Source organism: Dama dama, chromosome 30 (genome assembly GCF_033118175.1).
Source record: "Dama dama isolate Ldn47 chromosome 30, ASM3311817v1, whole genome shotgun sequence".
Lineage (NCBI taxonomy): Eukaryota > Metazoa > Chordata > Mammalia > Artiodactyla > Cervidae > Dama > Dama dama.
This window is the reverse complement of record NC_083710.1, coordinates 88,988,217-89,006,356: the sequence shown is the minus strand read 5'-3', so window position 1 is coordinate 89,006,356 and position 18,140 is coordinate 88,988,217. Positions and strand designations below refer to the sequence as shown.

The 18,140-nt window shown below is 56.8% G+C and overlaps 1 protein-coding gene across 1 annotated transcript; it reads right to left on the bottom strand.

Moving 5' to 3' along the window:
- Positions 1–1,250: 1,250 nt before the first annotated feature.
- Positions 1,251–17,878, bottom strand: SPACA7 (sperm acrosome associated 7). The gene is made up of 7 exons (XM_061133351.1): positions 17,791–17,878; positions 12,615–12,671; positions 11,121–11,225; positions 10,050–10,154; positions 7,968–8,063; positions 1,657–1,781; positions 1,251–1,415 (listed from the first exon to the last, which is right to left on the bottom strand). The coding sequence occupies exons 1-7, from the start codon at positions 17,876–17,878 to the stop codon at positions 1,251–1,253; spliced, it is 741 nt and encodes a 246-aa protein (XP_060989334.1).
- Positions 17,879–18,140: the final 262 nt, after the last annotated feature.

Sequence of the window (18,140 nt, the reverse complement as noted above, 5' to 3'; positions counted from 1 at the left end):
GAGGTGAAACTTGGACAAGAGTTTCCATGGAGGCCCTGGACCTCCTGGGCACACTGGGCTGCCGGTGGTGGCCTCGAGGCCCTCGCATCTCCATGCTCTCCTGGCTGCCATGCAGACCTTGCTTCCTCCCGGCTCAGGTTTTCTGTGGTGGGGACGATGTCCGGCTTGTTGACTAAGACTCTAGATAGTTAGGTCAAATTAGTAAGTGACGAGCTGTTCTGTTCCAGGTTGTCCTGCCTTCCCCGTGTCGCCCTCCCTTAGAGGTTCTTCTTGTCCTCTCTTTGGCTCAACGAAGACAGTGCAACCTGCCCTGGTAATTGTGCAATGGAGGTCTCTGCAAACACATTGGCTTAGCCATGGAGAGGGGTTGACTTTCAGCTGAACACAGCGCGTTTTCAGCTGAATGGGATCCAACGGAAAGACACCCATGACGGGTTTGCGGACGGAAGGAGCGCAGCAAAGCACCCCGGTCGGCAGTGGGGGGAGCAGCGGGGGTCAGACGGCAGGCGCTGCTGCCCGGATCCTCTCACACCCCCCACCGCGTCCCTCCGTGTTCCCACGCTCGTTTCTTAAAACCTACACGGAGCCCCAGTTTGCATTTCCCCAGCCTGGTGAATGGGGCGATGCAATGGTGTTTGTGTGCGCGCACTTTGTTGCCAGAGGAGGGAGGCGCGAGGCCTGACACTCAGGCCTTCAGGCTGGCTCTTCATGGACGTATCCTCGAGGATCTCAAGCCTTGCCCTGTAGCAAAGAGGCAGGTCTGCATGCTCTTCTCAAATGTTTTTTTTTGTTTGTTTCTGGTTTCTTTACGAAAACTAAAAGAAAACCACATACCCTCACCTTCTAGCTTAACATTTAAAGGGACTGCTTAAGGTCACAGAAGAGAACACTGTCCTTCTGTGGGGCGGTTACCAGCGTGACGTGTGTACATACATGTGCTCTTTATTGCTAAGGGTGGGTGTGCGCGCACGCAGTCTGGGTGCCCCGCTCGGGGGGGCTCCCTCGGAGCGCACAACCCCGGACCGCTCTCCAAGACGCCTCTGGGCCACTCTCTTCCTCTGCCGCTTACTGGAGAGAGTTTCCTGTGCAGAAAGAGATTTCCTTGAGAAATTCCAGGACTTCCACCCCTTACCCTGAGCCTACCTGGGATCCCAGAGGCTCGGCTGGTGACGCCCTGGTCTGCGGGCAGCGAGGGAAAGGGCTGAGGCTACGAGGCGAGTTCGCGTGGAGGAGGAGTGGGGAGGGTGGGTTTAGGGGAGGTGGTTGGCGAGCGAGGAGGGGATGTAGAACCGCAGCTTCAGAGGCACGAGAGGCCGAGGCCGAGGTGTCTGGAAAGGCCTAGGAAGCAGGTCCCGGGCGGGAGGTGCCAGCGGTGAGGTGCGTGGCTGCCCGCCGCTGTGGTGACCTCCCTGGGCCTGGGCACCGGGGCACGTGGGTGTCTCACAGTCCCCCTCACCCCAGTTATTTCTGGAGAGAGGCTCAGTCTCGGTCGGTTCAGCCAAGGAGGGTGAGGAGCCCGCAGGTGGCTGGTGACCCTGGGACTGTGGGCTCTGGTGTGGGGCTCACAGGGTCCCCCTAGGATGGCGTCTCCTCTCGTCCGGAGCTGCTTACGGCCCACGGGGCTCCTCTGAGTGGACTCCGTACTTCCCTTCCCACCAGGGGGCCGACCCCTGTTGCCACCACGCCGATGTTCGCTTTACCTGAAGATTTTCCGATATTTTGAAGGATCATGTCCAGAACCGATTGTTTCAATTGTTGATCAGTTTGGGGGTGCTTCTTTCCTGGGGGGAAAATTAATAAAACAATCAAGTCTTTGAAAGTTAAGGCAAGATTCCAAACATCTTTTCAATGTTAGAAACCATGAGCTCCAAGACAGCAGCGCCTCACACAGCTCGTGACGTGGCTCGTGGCCTCCGGCAGGGCCTGGGGACATCCTCCCTTCCAGGCAGATGCCACCAGTGAACACAGGTGGGAAAATTAAAATTAAGTGCATTTTAGCAAACTGAATCCAAGATATATAGAAATGACACTGTCATGACCAGCTGGGTTTATTCTGGGAATACAAGGCTGGTTCAACACTCAAAAATCAATTTCGTGTAACTCATGATATAAACAGCATTAAAAAAACAAAACAAACCAGTTGATCATTTCCAAAGATCAGTGACTGGTGAACGAGGACTTGTGGGCTATAAGTTATTATGCCAAAAGCAGCGACCTCTCTTTTCCTTGCCTCTTTTCTCTTGATGAGAATGGATCAGCACCTATTCTAATGAGCGAAGTTTTGTTGAATGAGAAGCTCACCCAGGCTTCTATGCATTTTCTCTGGCTACTTCTTTTTTTTTTTAATCAGCTACACTCTATTTTATTCTTATACAAGATGAAAAGTTAACAAAATAAAATCAAATATGTGTATCTTCAAAAATATTATGTAATAAAGTAGCATTAAAAAAAAAAAGAAACCCTCATCTCAAATATGTGAATCAGGCAAGTTGAGAGCATAACAGAGAACTACCATCGGGAAGGGAGGGGGCTTCAGAATTGTTTCTGGTGCCGTTTCAGGCGCCGGCTCGGATGGAAAAACCCAGGCTCCAGGCCGGCGCTTAGCAGCCCCGGTGGATGGCAGCCAACTCCTGGGGAAGGCCGTGACCATTCGGCCCCGCTCACCTCCCCAGCATGTGTCAGGGGTGCCAGGTTGGTGGGAAAGGCATGTGTGCTTCACTTCAGAGACCGGGAACCGGGGAGGAGGCCAGACTCCTGCTCAAAGGCCATTTCCCCACCGACAAGTGTGTGTCAGTCGCTCAGTCGTGTCTGACTCTTGCGACCCCATGGACTGCAGCCCGCCAGGCTCCTCTGTCCATGGGATTCTCCAGGCAAGAATACTGGAGTGGGTTGCCATTTCCTTCTCCATTCTCTGGCTACTTCTGTGCCAGGATGTAGTAAGCAGTGAGAGCAGGAGCCACGTTGCCCCCAGAGGCTAAATTATTTACTGTCTGACTTTTTACTAAAAAAGTTCACTGTGCCTGCAACAGGTACCGAAACAGATTTGGCCAAAACGCAACACCTATTCACCATCAAAACGCTCAGTAAACTAGGAGAGGAAGGGAACTTCTTCAACCTAAAGAAAGGGTTCTATTAAAAATGCCCACAGCTAACATCACCTTTAGTAAAAGCATCCTTAATGTTTTCACTCTAAGTTATGAAAGAATGTCCATTCTAACCTCTCCTATTTAACACTGAGCATTGTATTGGAGCTGGGGTGATAAGGCAAGAAAAATAGATAGAAGATATATATGTGTATGTATATGTATATAAATAAAACTGTTCACAGATGATGTGATTATAAAGAAAATCCTGATGATTCTGCAGGAAGTTTCCTGGGACTGAAGGGCGGGTTGCTCAGGGTGGTTACAGGATCAGTGTAAAACAATCACATTTCCATACACTAGAAACAGACAACTGGGAATGAAAAGAAGTACCATTTGTAACAACACCAAGAATTAGTAAATGTGTTTGTATAAATATGATTAAATGTTTGCAGGGTTTTAGTCACTGATGAGAAGAGTCACGGGAGACCTAAAGAAATGAAGACACTGCAGGTTTGGAGACTTAGATATTGTCCAGATGTTGGCTTCTTCCCAGGTGGTCTGTGGAGTTGTAGAAATCCCAATCAAAACCACATCTGATTTTTTTTTTTAGAAATTAAAAAGCTGTGTCTTAAATTTTTATGAGAAGACAAAGGAACCAGAAGAGCTAAATTGATTTAGAAAATCAAGACCAAAGTAGGAGGATTCACACTACCTGATTCCAAATATTGTTGTAAACATACAGTGACTGATACAATGTGCTATCTGAGAAAGAATAGATCTTATGTCAGTGGAATAAAAGAGAGAATCCAGAAATAGACCCACACACATGCCATCGACTGATTGACACCGTCTGGCAATTCAAGAGCAAAATGTCAGCAAAAGCAACTCGACAGGGAAAGCTGAGCTCGTTCTACAAATGGTGTTGAAACAATGGAACCTTGATGTGCGGGAAAGTCAGACCAACACAAGACGTCTGTACCTCTCATAACGTACACCATGAGCTGGGAGTGGGCCCGAGGCCCAAACGTGAAAGCTGCAGCTGTAAAGAAAAGAACATAGGGAGTGTTCGTGACTTTGAATTAGGCAACGATTTTGGATATTTGACACCAAAAACATGATCCAGAAAATGAAAATTGATAAACTGGACTTGATCAATATTAAGAACTTCTGATCTTTGAAGAGCAATGTTATGCAAATGAAAAAGCAAACCACAGTCTGGTAGAAAATATTTTCCAATCACATATCTGATGAAGGCCTTGTATCCAAAACATACAGATGCTTCTCAAAATGCAATAGGAAAAGAAACTAATAATGGAGAAAATATTTGAACAGAGGTTTGACCAAATAAGATATGCGTATGCGTGCATGCTCAGTCGTGTCTGACTCTGTGACCCCGTGGACTGTAGCCCACACCAGGCTCCTCTGTCCACGGGTTCTCCGGGCAAGAATACTGGGGTGGATTGGCGTTTCCTACAGGCAAATAAACAGGACAGGATGCTCAACATTATTGGTTACTAGAGAAATGAAAATTAGCACTGCAGGAAGGTACTCCTGCAGGCTCACTAGATTTGTTAAATAGTAGAAATATCAAATATTGGGGAGGATCCAGCAAAACCTGTTTCAACAGTTTCTGACAAAGTAAAACATAGTTACCATACCTCTAGATATTTATTTAAATGAAATGAAAATTTTTATTTACCCCAAAGCTACTATATAGACGGTTGCAGTGGCTTTATTTGTAATTCCGAAACCTGGCAACCATTCAAATGTCGTTCACCTGGTGAGGAATAAGCAAGCTGTGGTTCAAGCGGAGTGTCACTCACGGAGGAGGAGGAAGGTGGCAGACGCACACGTGACTTGGCAAATCGCTGATGGAGGAAACAGGCTGTGTCTACACAGCGAACGACGCCTCACGTAGACATCCCGGAAAAGGCAGCGTCGGAGGGACAGGAAACAGGCCAGGCCTTCTCAGGGCTGGGGGCAGGGGAAGAAGCTGACTACGCAGAGGCATGGAACGTGGGTGACCTGCCTTTTCTGTATCTGCTCTCCGTGTTGGTGACACAGTGCTATGCATTTGTCAAAACTTGAGGAAGTGGGACGCTAAAGAAGACGGATTTCACTGCGTGAAAATTATACCTTCATAAAGGCTGGCATTTCTTACGAGCAAGGCTCTGTCTGCCCAAGTTCTTTACCTGCATTTATTTAATCCTCACAAAGCTCCACAGGTGAAGGGTCTATTGTGTGTGTGTATGCTCAGTCGTCAGTCCTAAAGGAGATCAGTCCTGGGTATTCATTGGAAGGACTGATGCTGAAGCTCCAGTACTTTGGCCACCTGATGTGAAGAGCCAACTCACTGGAAAAGCCCCTGATGCTGGGAAAGATTGAAGGTGGGAGGAGAAGGGGACGACAGAGGATGAGGTGGTTGGATGACATCACCGACTCAATGGACATGAGTTTGAGCAAGCTCCGGGAGTTGGCGATGGACAGGGAGGCCTGGCGTGCTGCAGTCCATGGGGTCACAGAGTCGGATACAGCTGAGCGACTGAGCGTCTGAACACACATGCTCAGTTGTGTCCAACTCTGAGACCCCGGGGGCTGCAGCCCGCCAGGCTCCTCTGTCCATGGGGTTCTCCAGGCAAGAACACTGGAGTGGGTTGCCATTTCCTTCTCCAGGGGATCCTCCTGACCCAGGGATCAAACCTCTTGCGTTGGTAGGTGAGTTATTTACCACTAGCCCCAGCAAAGCTCCACTAGCTTCAGCTTACAGATGATGGCACAGAAGTTCAGGGAGGCGAAGCAACGGAACAGGATCAGGAGCAATTTCATGGAGATGGCTTTATCTCTGGCAACTGGAGGACGTTCTAGATAAATCTGTGTTTCCGGGCTCTGGCTGCTGGCTTCTAGACTGATGATGTCGGTTCCACTGGGAACTCACCGGCAAGGCAGACACCACCTCGTTCTCTGCTGCAACGTTTCCGGCTCATTAAAAAACGCGAGTGAAGCCGCCAAGAGGAAGGCACGAAGGACTGTGGGGAGCAGTCAGAGCCGCTGCTGCCCCAGGGGCCTCTGGGAAACTGCTGGGGGCTCTCCCGGGTCCCAGAGAGGGGCCCCTTGCAGGTTCCTCTCGCCCCAGGACTCCCAGGCGGGGCCGCGTGGCCTCAGATCTTACACCCGAGAGCTGAGCTGTTGCCCTGGGTGATCTCGCTCCACGTTCCTGTCCGACAACCAGGCTCCAAGCTGACATGCACTCTCAGCCCACAGATGAGGGCTGCTGAGCCCCTAGTGGGGCCCGCGGGTGCCCTGCCCGGGCACAGGTCCGTCCAGGCTCGGGCATCGGAGCACCTGAGTCGTGGCTTCTCGGGGGCTGCAGCCTCCTTGTGGGGTGCTCAGGTGGACCTGAAGCTGGAATGGGCTCTGACCACCCAGAGCCTCTTCCCATCGATCGCCGTGGCGGGGTTGTCCTGAGCAGCCCTCTTCGGAGTCGTGGGTGTCACCCTCACAGGGCCGGGACCTCATAGCCCGGGAGGAAGGAACGCAGGAAGGAAGACGAGCCTCCCCGAGCCTCGGTCCGTTTCCGAGTCGCAGTAAGACGGCCACGTTTGTTTGGATTATCGTTTGACTCAGGAATCCTTGTTTGGGTTTACCCCATAGTTACCCGTCTGCTTTAAAGTTCTGTCGATGTGCGACTCTCAGGCTTTACCAGTCACGTCAATGAGGCACATCAGCTTAACTCAGGCATTAAATTTATTTTTTGGTAACGCTCCTCAGAAAGCAATGCCCAAGTAAGTGCTGTGTACTTAAAGTGATGCTGAAACATTGGAAATAAAGGAAAGGAGATGAAAGACACATGATGAGGACCATAGAACACTGATAAATGAAATTGAAGAAGATTCCAAAAAAAAAAGGAAAGACAGGCCCTTGGATTGGCAGAATTAGTACAGTTAAAATGGATATATTACTCAAAGCAAGCTCCCAATTTAACTCAATCCATATCAAATTACCCACAACACTTTTCACAGAACCAGAACAAATAATGCTAAAATTTATATGGAACCACAAAAGACCCAGAATTGCCAGAGCAATTCTGAGGAAAAAGAACAAAGCTGGAGGCATAACCCTCCCAGGCTTCAGATAAGTGCTACAAAGCTACAGGAATCAAAGCCATGTGGTGTTGGTGTGGAAGCAGACACAGAGATCCATTTAACAGAAGAGAGCCCGGAAATAAACCCACACACCTACGGCCAGTTAATCCACGACAGAGGAGGCAAGACCACACAATGGAGAAACGACAGTCTCCCCAACAGTCGGTGCTGGGAAAGCTGCACAGCGACATGTGGAAGGGTGGAGTGAGAACGTTCTCTCTCTGACAGGATTCAAGCACCCAGATGCTTGCTCCTCCTGGGGCTTCCTTAACGTGAACACCGGCAGGGCGCTCGGGGAGCTAGCTTCCTGAACTGTGGCCATTGTTCCGCGACGCGTCTAAGTCAGACAGTCCTGCTGCACGCCTGTCAGTTCTACCTTAACTCAACTGGAAGGAGAAGAGAAAATCATTGTAATATTGCCTGAAGAAGCAAGTTACAGAGTTTATACCGTATGTTTCCACTATATTTTAAACACAAGCCTTGAAGAACAACTGAAGGGAAAGAATAAAAGGAAAGATCTTGTAATGATGAAAGAATGGCCTTTTAAATGTGAGCTGTCCAAACTCACTCTTAGTTAGAAAATTGCAGATTAAGAGAAGATGGGAACCCCTCCTCACCCATCAGGTTGGCGGTATCTGACAAGCGTGGGCACACACGGAGGGGAGGCTGGACCCCACAGCCCCTCTCCTCTGCACGTGGGGTGCGAGCCGGGAGGGGCAGGTCGGCAGGCTACCCTTACCGTTACTGTGAAGGCTGTCTTCAGTGTCTGAGGAGATCTGCGAGTCACGGTAACCCTCGGGGCCGCTGGTTTGGTAAGACGCGTCAACACTGGGTTCTTGGATGAGGAACATGGGGAGAAAGGGGGAAACATTTGCGTGATTACATATTTATCGACATCTTGGCTCACACTTTTTCTTTAGAAGTTTGGGTTAAAACACCACTCTTGTTTTCAGATTTCATTGGAAAGGGTTTTGGGAAGTTATTATGTATAATGAACACCGGGGTCAGGCATTATCTGACTCTTAAGATTACAGGTCACTCCTTTTTTGACCCCCTATCCCAGTCCTAAGAATTTTCCCTGGAGATTCATCGCCAACAAAAGAAAGCTTCACACCTGCCGGGCTGTTCGTTGCAGCAGTGTCTGTAGCGTTGGTAGCTGCAGAGGCTGGAAACAAGTGAGAAGACTGTGCAGATACCAGGCGCTAGGGGGGCTCACACACCCTGTGGGATGCCGTGCAACTGTGGGGACTAGACCCAGACCATTCCCGTGCGGAATGATCCTCAGTTTTCAAGGTTGAGTGGGGAAAAAAGGCTAGAGGCGATTTACAGTGTGAGCCCCCTTGAGCAGTAAAGGAGGGACACACAGATATCCCTCATCTCCTCATCTGTGCAAAAGGAGACCCGGCAAGGGCAGGGTGGAACTGACGAGGCTGGTCCCCAGCAGCCGGGTGGGGATAAGGGGCGGGGGAGGCGTGTCTCTTCCTTTTCCTATAGCTGTGACTTCCAGAACCACGGTGATGTGCTGCAGAGTCAAACGTAAATGAAGTGAAGTCGCTCAGTCGTGTCTGACTCTTTGCGACCCCATGGACTGTAGCCTGCTAGGCTCCTCCGTCCGTCCATGGGATTTTCCAGGCAAGAATACTGGAGAGGGTTGCCATTTCCTTCTCCAGGGGATCTTCCCGACCCAGGGATTTAACTCAGGTCTCCCGCATTGTAGGTAGATGCTTTTACCGTCTGAGCCACCCAGGAAGTCTGTAAATAAGTATTTATAAATAACAGGAAGAAGGGACCGACGTTGAAAGCGAACAGCAGCAGGGAGCTGATGATGGAAAGAAGCCACGCGTGGAGCGCCTGGGGGGAGGGGCGGCCCCGGGCCACACTAAATCATAGGTGTCATTCTGCAGCAGGGGGCCTGGGTCTGCTCTAGGGTGGGGGGGGCAGCATCCTGAATCCAGGACTGAGCAAGTGATTGAATATGTTGTGGGAAGTGGGAGCCAGGTTTCTGACAAAGTGGTACCAAAAGGAGCTTCACGAAGGGTCCTGAAAGAACCCTGTGATGCTCGAGGGGTGCACTGTGGTTTAGAGAGAAGCAAGGGGAGCGGGGAGGGGGACAGGGGACCCAACACAGAGGTGGTGTCTGTGCGTGTGGGCATCTGTGTGTGTGTGCGAGGGTCTGAGTCTGCTTCTGCCCAGGACGTGCTGTGGTGCGAGAGAGTGAGGACATGCCAAGGGCGGGGTGACGAAGGACAGAAAAACTGAACGGAAGGTGTTCCCCAGGCAAGCTCGGGGCAGTGTGGACAAAGAAAATAATGACATTAACGTGCTAAAATTGACCGAATGGAGTAAGTATTTATGAGTGTGAATGGATATTAAGAAGCATTTAAATATGCACACATATTTATAAAGGGCAAGCTCTTTCTTAAAGCAGAATCCCAATCAATAAGCAGAGATGCGTGATAGAAACAGACCACCACCACTTGGCCAGCACCATACTGGGCTGCAGGCGATCCGCACAAGTCCAGGTGTGCGACGCCTTCTGAGACGTTAGAAATATCAGCCCTCTGCCTGCTCCGTATTCCAAACGCCAGCTGCCAGCTCACTGGAGAGACTGGGGGATGGGCTGAAATGCAGATCCCCGGGCCCCGCCTCAGAGACACTCAGTGGGTCGGCCTGAACGTCTTCTGAGGCAGCTCCCCTCCTGAGCCGCAGTGATCTGCGGAAAGCAGCCTCGCTCTCCAGACTGGGCCGTTCGTCCCAGGAAGAGGCGTCTCTGTCTGCACCATGTCTGAGCTCAGGTGGGGGCCCACCGGGGTGCATTTACCATTGAGAATTTTGTCCTCAGTCTCCAGAGATATTGGTGACACGTCTGCAAACTCATGGAAACCCTCAGCAGCGCTGAGTTGGTTGCTCTCATCAATGCCGGCATCTTGAGGAGGAGGGTGGAAAGAATGGGAGAAAGCATGATGCAGGGTTGCTCTGACCCACACTGCACTTTGGAGCCTGCAGCGGGGGCGCTAACACACTTTCCAGCTTCTCCTGACAACGTGCTCTAGGGAGTCAATGTGCACAGGCGGGCATTCTCTGACCTCTGTGAACCCAGCCGTTTGGCGGATGTTCCGAGAGCTAATCCCAGGAACTGGCATTGACATCTGGATGCAGAATTTCAAGTAAACGCTGACCTTCCCTGCTGCTGAATGTGTTCCATGACCGGTTGTAATTTCAGACACGCGGCTCTCACCATCGTTGAGGGTTAACCGAGTGTTCTGCTTGGACCTCAGGGTGCTATTTCCCTTTTCTGTGTATGTTTGGACCACGCTAAGCTGCAAACTCTGGGAGATGGTGAAGGACAGGGAAGCCTGGCGTGCTGCAGTCCATGGGGTTGCAAAGAGTCGGACACAACTGAGTGACTGAGCAACAACAAAATTTCACTTGGGAAAAGCACGCTGTTTTGCTCACTATCAGCTCTGTGGCCGGGGCCAGTCCATTCAGACCCTAGTTTTGTCCCCTGTCGACTGGGCTCAATTCCCCGCCCCTGCTCTCAGGAGGCTTAGGGGAGCGTCACACTCGCCGGGTAGTCAGAAGCTCCGACCTGCATGCATCCTGGGGTCCTGCAGTGACTAAACCCCACATGCACCCCAAGCACCAGACCTCTCCTGCACGTGCCCCCAGAGACTCCCCCAGAGTACAGGAGCTTGTATCTGCACGTCTGGATTTGACCTTCCTGCCTCGGGAAAATTACAGAAAATATGGGACTACTGTGTCCTTCACATCTCCGTCTGCTTTCGCCCCAGGAGTAGCTGAGCTCAAAGATGCTGCCAAGATGAAACTGTGCATACACACCACAGACCTCCAGGAATACAGGCAATTAAGGCTTGAAAAAGTGTATACTTGCTTTTCTCCTTGAATAATCTTGTTGATGACATTGTTCCACTATTTTGTATCAATGTAGACATTGATGATCTATTTGGCTCCAACATCTCCTTGACTAGAATTTCATCTTGGGAAAAGCACAGAAGGACACGTGTTAAACCCTTCTGCTCTGCACGGCCCTCAGGCAGTCGGTGAAAGCAGGACTGGACACAGGGACCCAAGGCCATGGAGAGATGGACTTGGTTACTGAAAACCTTGTCCAGGGGCGGGGAGACCACTGCCTCCCTAAGCAACTTCTGGAAACCTGAGCTTATCCGGGTCCCTGGACACACCCGCTGGAGACGGGATGCTGGACGCCTGACCCTGCGTGGTCATGATTCTCCTTCTGCCCCGGGGGCCGCTCTGTCCCCTCTGAGACACCCTGCCTCCGTGAGCTGCACCTGGCAGGCAGGCAGGCAGGCAGGCAGGCGTGAGCGTCTTTCCCGATTTCTACCCAAGGCGGCCGGCTTCTGCCTGCGCATCCCCGCATCGCCCAGGGAGCGTCTACCGCGGGCCCTGGCCTTGCTGTCGGCAGCCCTGGACCACACCTGGCTCTGCCCTCACTGCACGTCCTCTGACACACGTGTCTCTTGGGCCTCGGGCTTCCTTGTCTGTACGATGGGGTCTGCACTTATCTCATCAGGATTTGTTTGAGGTTCAAATGAAGCTGTGCGTGTAGGACACGGTTAACACAGTCAGGGACCGGGGTGGGAGCTACATGAACACACGTCAGAGCCAAGCCCCAGCCTTGACCCCCGCGGCCGAGCTGACCAGCCTGTCCACACGCCGGGTTTGGGCTGACTCCCGCCCCGCGGGGTGACCCACCCGCCCCTGTTTGCCCTGCTTTTCCTGTTTTATCAAGAACGTCCCACATCCCAGGAGCCCCTCGGTCCCAGCAAGGAGGCCGGCTGGTCCCCCGGCTCCAGCTCATGTGGAGACACATGGAAACGTCCACACCTGTGGGCGTCATACGTGTAACTGTCTCTGGAAAAAATCCCAGGTAGAGATGAGCCCAACAGTCGTGCAAGGTGAGAAAAGCCCAAAGGTGCTTTTAAACCTCGTGTATTTCCTAATGTAAACTTTCCTTTCAGAGAAAGGAGATGCTGAACATGCACACGGACAACGACCAGACCTGCTTCACACAGAGAGTGTGCTGACCCCCGTGTGAGCGCCCGCGGGGCAGCCGGCGGCCTCTGGACGTCACACCTGCAGGACACTGACCGCTGACCCCGCAACGGTCCTGGAGACTGGACACCCGCCGTGGGCACTGTCAGACCCTCCAGGACAGAGTGCCCAAGCGGGCACCTGACCCCAGCCCCGGGGCTGCGGGCGCCCCCGTCACCGCTCCCGTCGGGCGGGGCCTCAGACCCGGCCACCTCCCCCGCCTGTGCGGCTTGCACCAGGGTATCTGGGCGACGGCCCCGCACTCCCCACCCCACCCAGACATGGCCGTGTTTGGGAGGAGGAGGTTCCTTACCGAATACTCCAAGCATATCCTGCTGAACTTTTGTATTATTCATTGTAGTAGTTGTACCTGGGGTGGGACAATAAAGACCCTAGTAGGTTAACAATGTTTCTCGAATAGGCACTGATTCTCTCCAAATAGGTTTGGTTTTGTGGGCCCACCAGCCTGCTCGAGGGGAGGGAGACCTGCTTGGGATCTGGGGACCCAGGGCTCGTCTGGAAGGAGGTAGGAGGGTGATGATGGGGGCCCTGCCCTGGGAACTAGCCCCACTCCTGGCAGGCTCACTGGTGCCGCCCTCGGGGAGGGTAAGAAGGGACACATGCGTCCTTCTGTGAAAACCACACTCTTCTCCCCGATGATGAGTTCCAGCCACGAGCCTGTCTGGGGGCTGAGGACGTGGCGGGGAGCGAGGGAGACGGGCACGGCCGCCCGCCCTCTGCCCCTCTGGGTGGGGACCTAGAGAGCCTGGCCCCTGCGGCTCCTCGTCTGTAAACAGCGATCCCCGGGGGGCTCGGTCCCCGGGGGCTGGCCTCTGGAAACCAGTCCTCCGTGGGGCCCTGGACCCCTGGCTCCACCTTCCCGGCCTCGCTGACCTGAATCAGCCATGCGGAGCCAGGCAGGGTGCGGGGCCCTGAGCGCTGGTCCCCGCTGCACCCCCAGGGTGTCTCCCACTCTTCTCAGAGCTGGGGTTGGGGCCCACGTCCTCCACTCAAGGTCAAGATCAGCCCTGTCCTCCAGCCCCGGGGGGACCAGAGAGCAGATGGCCACCCCCAGGATCCCCAGGGACCCCAGGAGACCAGAGAGCAGACGGCCACCCCCCCAGGACCCCCGGGGACCCCAGGAGACCAGAGAGCAGACAGCTGCCCCCCAGGACCCCAAGGAGACCAGAGGGCAGATGGCTGTCCCCAGGACCCCCAGGAGACTGGAGAGCAAATGGCCACCCCCAGGACCCCCCGGGACCCCAAGGAGACCAGAGAGCAGACAGCTGCCCCCTGTACCCTGGGGAGACCAGAGAGCAGAAGGCCACCCCCCAGGACCCCTGGGGACCCTAGGAGACCAGAGAGCAGACGGCTGACCCCCAGGACCCCCCGGGGACCCCAGGAGACCAGAGAGCAGACAGCTGCCCCCCAGGACCCCAAGGAGACCAGAGGGCAGATGGCTGTCCCCAGGACCCCCAGGAGACTGGAGAGCAAATGGCCACCCCCAGGACCCCCCGGGACCCCAAGGAGACCAGAGAGCAGACAGCTGCCCCCTGTACCCTGGGGAGACCAGAGAGCAGAAGGCCACCCCCCAGGACCCCTGGGGACCCTAGGAGACCAGAGAGCAGACGGCTGACCCCCAGGACCCCCCGGGGACCCTAGGAGACCAGAGAGCAGACAGCCGCCCCCCAGGAGCCCTGGGACCCCCAGGAGACCAGAGAGCAGACGGCCGCCCCCAGGACCCTGGGGAGGCCAGAGAGCAGACAGCCGCACCCCAGGAGCCCCGGGCAAGGCCGCCTTCCCACTGCGGCACTCAGAGCGTTCAGGTGGTGTCTGCGGGCATTCAAGTTCCTGCACTAAACCAATGACGACGCTGATTTTGAAATGGTTTTAATGACGGACAATCTGCATAGCAATCGCTCATCTGCACACACGCGGGCTCAGAACAATGCAGGAAAACTGCAGAGAAAGGTCTGTGCTGTGATGACAATCGCCTCCCAGTGCGCTGACCTCCGTCAGCGCCGCAAACAGAAGCACAGTCCTCTTCGGAGGCGACGTTAGCGAGTCATTACGGACGGGCACAGCTGCTCCTGCGAGCGCTTTGTTAAAAACATTCTTCTCATTTTGCGTCTGTCCCTAATTATAATGGAGCCATTGTGCAAGCCCGCCCGCGCGCGTGTGCAGAGAAATATTGATGTTTGGTGACATCCGCCCGGCCCGTGCAGCACGCGGTCAGGTGTGGCTGCCTGTCCGCCTGTGTCTCCTCCGCCGTCCGGGGTCCTCCGGCCCTGTGCCCGCGCGGGGACGACGCTGCTTGCCCCGTGTCTGCACAGCGCGCGTCCTGGCCCCGCACGGGCTCGCGTGGAGCTCTGCGGGCGCGCTCTGCTCCATCCGGGGAGTCAGGATGATGACCTCTGCCCTCGCGGGGCCCAGGGCTGCCCCCTTCCCGGCCTCGGGGTCAGGCCAGCCCGGTGTCCGCCGAGGCTGGAGGCCGGAGCAGAGACCATGGCCCGGGACCCCCCTGAGCTGTCCTCGGGGTCAGGCCAGCCCGGTGTCCACCGAGACTGGAGGCCGGAGCAGAGACCACGGCCCGGGACTCCCCTGAGCTGTCCTCGGGGTCAGGCCAGCCCGGTGTCCGCCGAGGCTGGAGGCCGGAGCAGAGACCACGGCCCGGGACCCCCCTGAGCTGTCCTCGGGGTCAGGCCAGCCCGGTGTCCGCCGAGGCTGGAGGCCGGAGCAGAGACCACGGCCCGGGACCCCCCTGAGCTGTCCTCGGGGTCAGGCCAGCCCGGTGTCCGCCGAGGCTGGAGGCCGGAGCAGAGACCACGGCCCGGGACCCCCCTGAGCTGTCCTCGGGGTCAGGCCAGCCCGGTGTCCGCCGAGACTGGAGGCCGGAGCAGAGACCACGGCCCGGGACTCCCCTGAGCTGTCCTCGGGGTCAGGCCAGCCCGGTGTCCGCCGAGGCTGGAGGCCAGAGCAGAGACCACGGCCCGGGACCCCCCTGAGCTGTCCTCGGGGTCAGGCCAGCCCGGTGTCCGCCGAGACTGGAGGCCGGAGCAGAGACCACGGCCCGGGACTCCCCTGAGCTGTCCTCGGGGTCAGGCCAGCCCGGTGTCCGCCGAGGCTGGAGGCCGGAGCAGAGACCACGGCCCGGGACCCCCCTGAGCTGTCCTCGGGGTCAGGCCAGCCCGGTGTCCGCCGAGACTGGAGGCCGGAGCAGAGACCACGGCCCGGGACCCCCCTGAGCTGTCCTCGGGGTCAGGCCAGCCTGGTGTCTGCCGAGGCTGGAGGCCGGAGCAGAGACCACGGCCCGGGACCCCCCTGAGCTGTCCTCGGGGTCAGGCCAGCCTGGTGTCTGCCGAGGCTGGAGGCCGAGAGCAGAGACCACGGCCCGGGACCCCCCTTCCCGGCCTCGGGGTCAGGCCAGCCCGGTGTCCGCCGAGGCTGGAGGCCGGAGCAGAGACCACGGCCCGGGACCCCCCTGAGCTGTCCTCGGGGTCAGGCCAGCCCGGTGTCTGCCGAGGCTGGAGGCCGGAGCAGAGACCACGGCCCGGGACCCCCCTGAGCTGTCCTCGGGGTCAGGCCAGCCCGGTGTCCGCCGAGGCTGGAGGCCGGAGCAGAGACCACGGCCCGGGACCCCCCTGAGCTGTCCTCGGGGTCAGGCCAGCCCGGTGTCCGCCGAGGCTGGAGGCCGGAGCAGAGACCACGGCCCGGGACCCCCCTGAGCTGTCCTTGGGGTCAGGCCAGCCCGGTGTCCGCCGAGGCTGGAGGCCGGAGCAGAGACCACGGCCCGGGACCCCCCTGAGCTGTCCTCGGGGTCAGGCCAGCCCGGTGTCCGCCGAGGCTGGAGGCCGGAGCAGAGACCACGGCCCGGGACCCCCCTTCCCGGCCTCGGGGTCAGGCCAGCCCGGTGTCTGCCGAGGCTGGAGGCCGGAGCAGAGACCACGGCCCGGGACCCCCCTTCCCGGCCTCGGGGTCAGGCCAGCCCGGTGTCCGCCGAGGCTGGAGGCCAGAGCAGAGACCACGGCCCGGGACCCCCCTGAGCTGTCCTCGGGGTCAGGCCAGCCCGGTGTCCGCCGAGACTGGAGGCCGAGAGCAGAGACCACAGCCTGGGACCCCCCTGAGCTGTCCTCGGGGTCAGGCCAGCCCGGTGTCCGCCGAGGCTGGAGGCCAAGAGCAGAGACCACGGCCTGGGACCCCCCTGAGCTGTCCTCGAGGTCAGGCCAGCCCGGTGTCCGCCGAGGCTGGAGGCCGAGAGCAGAGACCACGGTCCGGGACCCGCCCTGAGCTCCCTCAGGGTCGCCGCGGACGCTCTGTTGGGACGAGGAGCCGGCCGGGCTCAGGGCTGCATCGGGAGACTCGGGTCAGTCCCAGCGGGAGCCGTTTCAGCCGACGCCGGGGCGGAGAGCCACAAAAGGAGCTGCAGTGGGGAGCCAGCGCGGGGTGAGCCCCCATCCCCGCCTGTCACAGACCCCGCGCCCCGGCACCCAGGGGATGCCTCCCTGCAGGAGCCTCAAAACTCAGTGTCCTGAGGAAAGACCGCTGGAGACGCCAGCTTCTTCACGGCGAGGTCAGGCAGGGGACCCCCTGCCCTCCCGCCCAGACCCGGAGCGGGCTGGGCCTCCCCGGTCACTCGGGGCCGGGCCGAGGCCGCGTCCTTCTCGGGGGAGCCGCCCGAGCCCTGTGGGTATCCCCCAGGCCACTCGTCCACTGGGAGCCGGGCAGGGGGCCTGGCAGGGCCTCGTTCCTTGGGCTCGTCCCTCTGAGGAGGGTGAGAGGGGGCCTGGGCTCAGGTCTCCCGGCAGAAAAGCGGGGTCATGGGGGACCCCGCCCCCCGCACTCCTTGGGCAGCGAGTCACATCCCAGGAGGGGGGGGGCATCCATTGTCTCCTTCCTCCACCCAGGGGTCGGGATGCAGTGGCCGGAGCCCGGCGGGGCCTGCCCGGGCGGGATTCGAACCTGCCACCTGTAAGGGACATTCTGAGACCCGGGGGGAGGTTTGGGCCGGGATCGGCCCTGCTCGGGAGCTTTCTTCATTTTGTCAGTGCTTCAGTGACACTGCATGTGCGTGAAAGGAAAATGCCCTTATCTTAGCAGGACGCGTTTGCAGGGAATCCTAAGACATTTTGGGCGATGGCAAAATACTCCAATAACCACAAAAGTGTGTGTGTGTGTGTGCAAAACAAGATGGCAAAATGTATACGACTGAAACCAGGTAATGGAGTTTCTTTCCACGACTCCTCTACTCTTGGGTAAGCTAGAAATTTCCATCATGAAAGCTAAAGTATATAATGCACGCTACTCTCCCATGGAGTGTGGGATCCGAAAAATTCTTTGAATATAGGATAGCTGTGCAGCTTGCTCCGTCCTCCAGGAATAAGTGGTAAATCTGGGGCGGCACACAGGGGAAGGGCCTGGGAGAACCCCGCACCCCCGGACTCACCCGGGGGCCACATGTCCTCCCGGCCACGACCGCCCCGAGGCTGTACCTGAGGTCACGTTGATCGGCGGGAGCTCGGCTCCCTGCCCGCAGTAGAGCAGCAGGACCAGGAGGGTCACTCCCGTGGTGGCCGCCATCCCCTCCAGCAGAAGGAGGACCCTCTCCTGAAGGCCCCTCAGCTCCTCCCGCCTCGGTCTCCAGGACGCAGCGGAATGCCCAGGGTGTGTGACATCACGGCAGGAGAGGAGCCGGGTCCTGCCTGTGTGTGGGGGGTCGTGACAGGGAAGAGGGGGCCCCCTGGGGCCGTGGGGAGTGGGGACCCTTCTCCTCACCCCTGGTGAGGCTCTCCCTCAGGCCTGTTGGCCCTGGGACCTGGCAAAACCCAGCAATCCAGCTTCG

Coding starts and splice junctions, on each gene's coding strand:
- SPACA7 (XM_061133351.1), bottom strand. CDS start 17,878: ATGGCGGCCACCACGGGAGTGACCCTCCTGGTCCTGCTGCTCTACTGC. Junction 8,064..10,049: donor TGAGGACAAAATTCTCAATG/GTAAATGCACCC, acceptor TCCTCATCCAAG/AACCCAGTGTTGACGCGTCT. Junction 1,416..1,656: donor CAACAGGGGTCGGCCCCCTG/GTGGGAAGGGAA, acceptor CCCGGTGCCCAG/GCCCAGGGAGGTCACCACAG.